The sequence below is a fragment of the Lampetra fluviatilis genome, chromosome 5 (genome assembly GCF_964198595.1).
Source record: "Lampetra fluviatilis chromosome 5, kcLamFluv1.1, whole genome shotgun sequence".
Classification (NCBI taxonomy): Eukaryota; Metazoa; Chordata; class Hyperoartia; order Petromyzontiformes; family Petromyzontidae; genus Lampetra; species Lampetra fluviatilis.
Genome location: NC_136279.1, coordinates 9,576,392 through 9,582,885, shown reverse-complemented (window position 1 = coordinate 9,582,885; position 6,494 = coordinate 9,576,392). Strand labels below are relative to the sequence as shown.

At 44.9% G+C, this 6,494-nt stretch overlaps 1 protein-coding gene across 2 annotated transcripts in view; it reads right to left on the bottom strand.

Moving 5' to 3' along the window:
• Window positions 1-382: 382 nt before the first annotated feature.
• Window positions 383-6,494, bottom strand: part of LOC144932523 (glutamate receptor 4-like) — a 59,391-nt gene continuing 53,279 nt past the window's right edge. For both annotated transcript variants that reach the window (XM_078856693.1, XM_078856694.1), the window contains exons 17-18: window positions 5,744-5,909; window positions 383-4,553 (exon numbers count right to left, since the gene is read on the bottom strand). In XM_078856693.1, the coding sequence (XP_078712819.1) occupies window positions 5,757-5,909 (153 nt within the window). In that variant the 3' untranslated portion in view covers window positions 383-4,553; window positions 5,744-5,756. The remainder of the gene's footprint in view (window positions 4,554-5,743; window positions 5,910-6,494) is intronic.

The following is a 6,494-nucleotide window of genomic DNA, read 5'->3' as shown; positions in this document are numbered from 1 at the left end:
TGCTAATCGGAGTTCATTGACAACCCATGTAGAATTGTTCCAGTCTCCTCAGTATCGCCCGTGATTTCTGATCAAACACAATAGCATCGGTAGGACAAAGGCCTCATTGGTACTGATTTTCATGCCAGGTCACCGCTTTCCTTGTCACCATGGATGAAGGCCTCCCCATGCCAGTGTTGGTCATGGGGGGTTACTTGATCATACTTCACCACGCCGGTTCAGCTGTGCAGGTTGGTGAGATGAAGGGCTCAGGAGCGGTGAAATATATCATCACTGACATTAGAATGGGTGCCAATTGAACTCGGGTAACTGGGTTCAAAATCACCACGGTCCCCAAGTCCTTTGTGTAAATGTGCAACAAATAAATAAACACAACACGTGCTTTAAGAAAGCAATACTTTATTCCAGTTAATAATTCATGTTAACGTCATTGTTAATTAATAATAACGATAATCAATGGTGATGATGATGTCAGTGATGGTGGTGATGTCAGCGTGAGGCAGATTATTTACAGCAAGGACTACGACTGCACACCCTTCACGTATCCCGGCCTCCCGTACTCCTGACTAGCGCTGCAACCTCGGGTTCCAAAATGTTAAATACAATTTAGCTCAATTAGTATTATTAGCTTTAGTTAATTTAATTGAGAAAATATATCAAGTTAAAATTCTACATGGTGGATTTAATTATCCAAGTAGTTTTTTTTTATTGTCGCTATTTAATAAAACTGAGAGTTTAAATGGATATGAATTGTGGATTATACAGTGTATTGATTAATTGTGTCAGCTATTTGCCCTTCTGTGTGAGGGGTGGGGAATGTGTGCCCCCCCCACCCCCTTAACCTTGACCCCCACCCCTCCCCCATCAATGGGAAGTGCTGTAATGCAACCAAAGAACTCGCTTTCCCATAACCCTAATAATACTATTCAGAGTGGTACGGGATTCAAACTCAGACTAGTATTGGTCTGAAACCTTATCTTGCATAGGATGGATGCAGACTTGTATGGAATTACCTGGTGTCGGCTTTGAAATGTGTCATAAAAGTAATACTCTGCAAGGGGATTCATACTGCAACAGTATTTTCCCTTCAGTTAGGATCAGGATTAGGGGTTAGAATCCGGGTTAAATCACTACACTCCAAACGAGACCGTACTAAACCCAAATGCCAGGTAACTTTTGCTCTGCATCTCAATCCACCAATGGTCGGTTTGTTTGAGTCACTCGGGTTTATTTTCTCAGAGGAAATCGTTACAGCGCCCAAAAGGCGCTTTGCCCTCATACGAGTCAGCACTTGGAGATTCCACGGAACCTGGGGGAAGAGTTTGCATGGCAGGAGCAGCACCACCACGAGTGGCAGAAGGCACGAGGGCCATACTAGATTTGTAAGTACAGTATGAATACCCATGCAGAGTATGAATTTATAAACAAAGTATATGTTTTTAGTTACTTTCGTAAAATATATATTTTTTATCGTAAGGGGGTGTCTGCAAACCTGGATGGTGATGGCAGCAAAATCTAAAAGATGCCTGCTGGTGCAGAAGCCAAGCTCTGGGGCCTTCGGCAAATGTGGAGCTCTTTAATTGTGGGAATCTAGAGGCTAATTGTGAGGCCTGATGCCAGGGCCTGTAGGTCTGGAGGGCTGAATATCGAGACATTTGGTTATGGGTCTGGATGTCTTGGATCCTAGAGGTATGGAAGTGAGGCCTGGAGGACTAGACTCAGGGGGGCAAGAGACCTGGAAGTTTAGGTGTGTATTAACCTAGAGAACTGGAGGTCTTGATTTAGAGGAAGGTGGGGGCATAGAAATCTCGATGTGGAAGGGCCGATAAGCCTTAAGAAGGCCTCTGGTGGGGTCTAGAGGCTTGGAGATCTAAATATTTAGGAACATAGATGCCTGGAGGTCAAGACATGGAAGAGCCAAGAGGCCCTAGACATATATATATATATAGACGTGGTCATCAATACAAATCCCAAGGTCCGTGCAGATCTAAATGCAGAGAGTCCTGTGGTTTCAGATGTGTAGGAACCTAGATGCCTGGAGATCTTTACATTAGGGACTTCTAGACACCTAGAGATATAAGTCTGCAGTCACCCGCTTGAGTCAGTTCAGTCACCACCTCCAAGGCTGTGGTCACACGAGACTCGGCAGCGCAGGGATCCGAACACTCGCGTCACCCGAGAGACGAAAAATAAAGTCATATCGTGAGTGTTAAAACCTTCAAACGCATGGCAGCTGAGGGGGGGGGGGGGTCCAGCCAGAGTGAGGGTGCGAGTGTCCAATCAGCATTACGAAATCCAAGCACCACTTACAAGCACTGTGAGATCTGAAGAGTGAAGTCATCTCAATACGGAATCGCAGCAATAATCATAACAATACTGTTATTGATAACACCGTTATAATGCTTGTTAAACATTTCTCTCTCAAATAATGCACATCTTGGGGTGTGAGATGGATGCTTAAACTTAACACTTAAGTTTTCTTCACAGTAATAGCTATCAGTAGTATAATTATTTTGAAAGAAAATTAGTCTCAAATGATACCTTTTACCTCCAATAACTCAACAAAAGAATCACCCGCAACGAATCCTAAGAAGCCTTTTTCACCATTGTTATAAATTTTACAAGTCACAAAAGCACCAATAAAGCAGATAAAAGAGCAAAGAAGACTGACTGCACCACAATTCTCACCCCTCATGATTACCCCACCCCATCACTGGCCATTATGAACGTAGCTCCTAGTCTGTAAGGTCTGTAAAGCGAGCCCTGTTTGTCAGGGACCAGTTGGCCAGACTAGACTGGATACGCAGGCCATGGAACCAGGGGGATCGGGAATGAGGCGAGCCCAGGGATTCAGGAGCCACACAACATGGGTTTGGGGATCCACAAATATCGTTCTGGCTTTTTCTCAGGCCTTCAGGCCAGGGTTAATCATGATCACCCCCTCCCGTTTGTCCTAAGGAGACTGAAGAAAGAGTGCCATAGGATATTGAGCAACATCCTGTAAGATATTAATATTGTTTTAGTTACCCAGAAAGCCTCACTGGGTCTCATTACTATTTTAAGAGTGCTGCATTTTAGGATGTTTGGCAAATTCCTTTTTTTGTACTTATGGGAGGACACCAAACAGCTCAGAACATACCCATGCACAGCTCCCAATGCATGTGCAGGAGCAACCACACACAATGTGGGGCCCAGAAACACCAGAACTTCAATGGTAAACGGCGAATGCTAAATATTCTTTGTTGTTAGATCACTGGACAGCAGTCACCTTCGTGAAGTTACAAACTTTAGTAGGTGACCCGTTAAATAATCCCATGGGCTCTTTTTGCTGTACAGTCGACAAAATTCAAACAACGAAAATAGAACAAATATCCATTTCATAGTTATAATTTTGTTCCAAAGTAATGAAAGCCACGAGAGTGCTTTAACGTGGTAAACGTTTGCCCATTTAAAACTTCCAAGTAAAAGTTCATGCAAGCATCGTAAATGGGAGTGTGAGATGGGTGTGAGAGTGCGTTCGTGTCGGTACCTTTATATAATTATTCCAAAAACTAAACACTTTTAACTAGTATTTTTGGAAATAATGTTCTATATTTTTTTGTTAGTTTTCTTTTTTTTTAAAGTTTTAAAAAAATGTACAGTATATTGTTATTACTCCTGCCCCAGAAAGGCATCCCTTAGCAGTGGGTCCCATGTCCACCTTTTTTAAAGGTACCCTCTCAATATCACCAAGACCTGTCGCAGGCTTCGCCCAGGTTTTGTTAGTTTTGACGGTGCAACCTTGCTCTTCGACTGGCCTAGAAAAGCATTTTTTTTTAATTAGCAGATGTTCAGGCCCGTTTCAAAAACGCTGGACCAGTTACTGTTTTGTACTTTAGTGACACACACACATTTCACTAGGCTTATCACGAGTGTGATATTTGCCATTTTCAAAATGTTAATGGTACAGAGGCACAATTCCTGTACCTGTGTTTGAGGCCAGTGTGGTGCAACCGCAAGGGTGCGTATGAACATCCCACAGTGGATTAATGTGATCGTTCACTATTCTCATACAATAGATATTACCGTTTGGGCTGTTCAACACCCCCTAAAGTAACTTGCGGTGCCATAACCATGAGGTCCTATGAATTAACCGATGTTACTAGAAGGGCCTCTTGAGACGATGATGCTAGGTAAACTTGGGATAGATTTTTTGTCCATGCTAAAGGGGACATTCCCCGGATCTCCTGACCCTCGCCTCAAAGACCCAACCTAAATAAGATAACCGTCCCACAGCCGCTAACCGCCCCACTCACCCATCCAAACAAATTCACGAATCTGCCACACTTTTGTCTCTCAAGGCGAGCACATTTTTGTACAATCGTGTTTTGTTTTCTCGATGCACATTTGTTTTCAAAGGCGGACGCTTTTGTGAGGACTATCGAAGGCATGAAAAAAGGTGTTTCTTTTTAGTTGTAGTGTTTGTCTTTGAAGCCTTTCCCCGGGTTGGTCTTTTAACGGTGGTGCAGTGTGCAGGCTCGCGATCCTTTCAGGCGGCCAGGCAGTGTCGAAACCTGCGGAGAAGCACACCGAGCAATCAGCATTAACAAATTATAACAATTTTCCATCGTTTATCAATCCGTTATTCGTGGAGGCCTCCCCATGCCATATCAGTCGTGGGGTTGTTTGACCATACTTTACCACACTGGTTTGTACGGGTTGATGAAGGGAGTGTGAAAAACCAGTGTCACCCACCACTAATGTTAGCCATGGCCGGGAATGAGTCGGATCGCTGGGTTCATTATGCACAAATGTATCCATTTTCTCAGGTCGTGTTTTCTCCACACGCTCAAATGGCATGGGTATTAGGTGGCAATGCAGTGAGGGCCCAATGGGGGAATTCCACATGCCGATGTCTGTAGGACAGCCACTGCTATTCTCCAGGGTAGTCCAGATATCTTGTGACCCGCCAATTAATCGACCCTGAACATTTTCTTTCCTTTGCATATTCATTTTTGTTTTAAATAGACCATACTTTAAAAATATTATGGTTTAGAGAATTAAATGGGGGTCGTAAGACATCTGGACCACCCTTTAGAAAGTGAAGAGGGATCAAGTCAATGTCGAAAGAATCCAGACTACCAATAGAAAACCCACACATACATGGGGATAACATTGAAACATTTCACACACAACATTTAAGGAACCCACTTGCTTTACTGCCATATCGTGTCAAGTTGTAAGTTCTCATCAACTATGAAGCATGGTTGTCATGGGCCCTGTTGCAAATATTAAAATGGGTCCCCACCTGTCCATTTTCCACCCTATCCGTAGCCCGGCGGCTGGGACTCTTCAGCCTGCGGGCCTTGGTACAGTTTCACCGCCTGTAAATCCAATAGCTAAACCACTGGCTCTCAGACACACGATCAAACCTGCGCAATCCATAAATCTACGGCTCCACGGTGCTAGGTTATAGGTGTGCGCCACTGTGGCTATTCAACAAGGCCCTGCATAGTGGGACATTACGACTGTGTACGTTAGGGTTACGACCTGTTTTGGTTTCTCAGGACCCGTTCTCTTTTTTGAGATAACCATCCTGTGAAATCGAAGTCTTTCTGGAAGCCTAAACATGAAAAGTTAATTTGCCGTTTACATGCAGTTGTGCCCTTCTTCCCAAGATACGTTTTTTTGTTCATACTTCAGCGGCGGCGACCATCGTGTTGCGCGTGTGCCCATCGTCTTTCACGGTGGTCTGTGGCAGTACCAGCGGTGGGGGCCTAGGAGAGGTCGGTGACGCTGTGCCCGTGCCGCATGACGGGCAGCGCGTGAAGCGCGCGGGGGAAGTCGGCGCCCAACATCCGCCCATTCTCGCCCAGGCTGCCCGTCAGAGACAGCCGCCCCTCACTACGCAGCGCCTCGCCAAACGCCAGCTGTACGCGGGCACACACGCGGGCACAGCACCAGCGATTAACTCAACTTAGCCTTATACTGAAGAAGTGTGGTTCCCACGCTTGAACTTCTTTGGCACCGTACGTAGCCACCCATGATAATTGGAGGTGCAGGGGGAGGGTCTCCTAGACGTTCGCAGGCCACTGGTGGTCTGCGAGGTTGTGGGAAATGATCCGTGGAAATGTTCCAGATATGACGATTTTGAGTCGTTTTTAACTCTCGTTTATCTCACTTTCATTTCACTAATCTGTATCGATGTCCCCGCGGGCAATAGCTCAATGGGCCACTCCAAGAGCCTTCCACGGTCAGATGTGGCCTGCAGGCCACGCTTGCTGTAGCCCATAGTGAGCAAGTGTTGCTGACAGGTACCTGTTAATGGTTTAAACAATATATATCTCATCCTCAGTTTAACACGTAGGCTTTTGAGACCAATATTCATAATACAGTTTTTTAAACAGATTGTAAATGTTGTGAATTTACTCTCCAACACTGGTGTGCTGTACGAGTAACGAATTGGCATGTTCTGTTTACGTGACAAACCATTCTAATTGGCTGTGTCGGGTGGT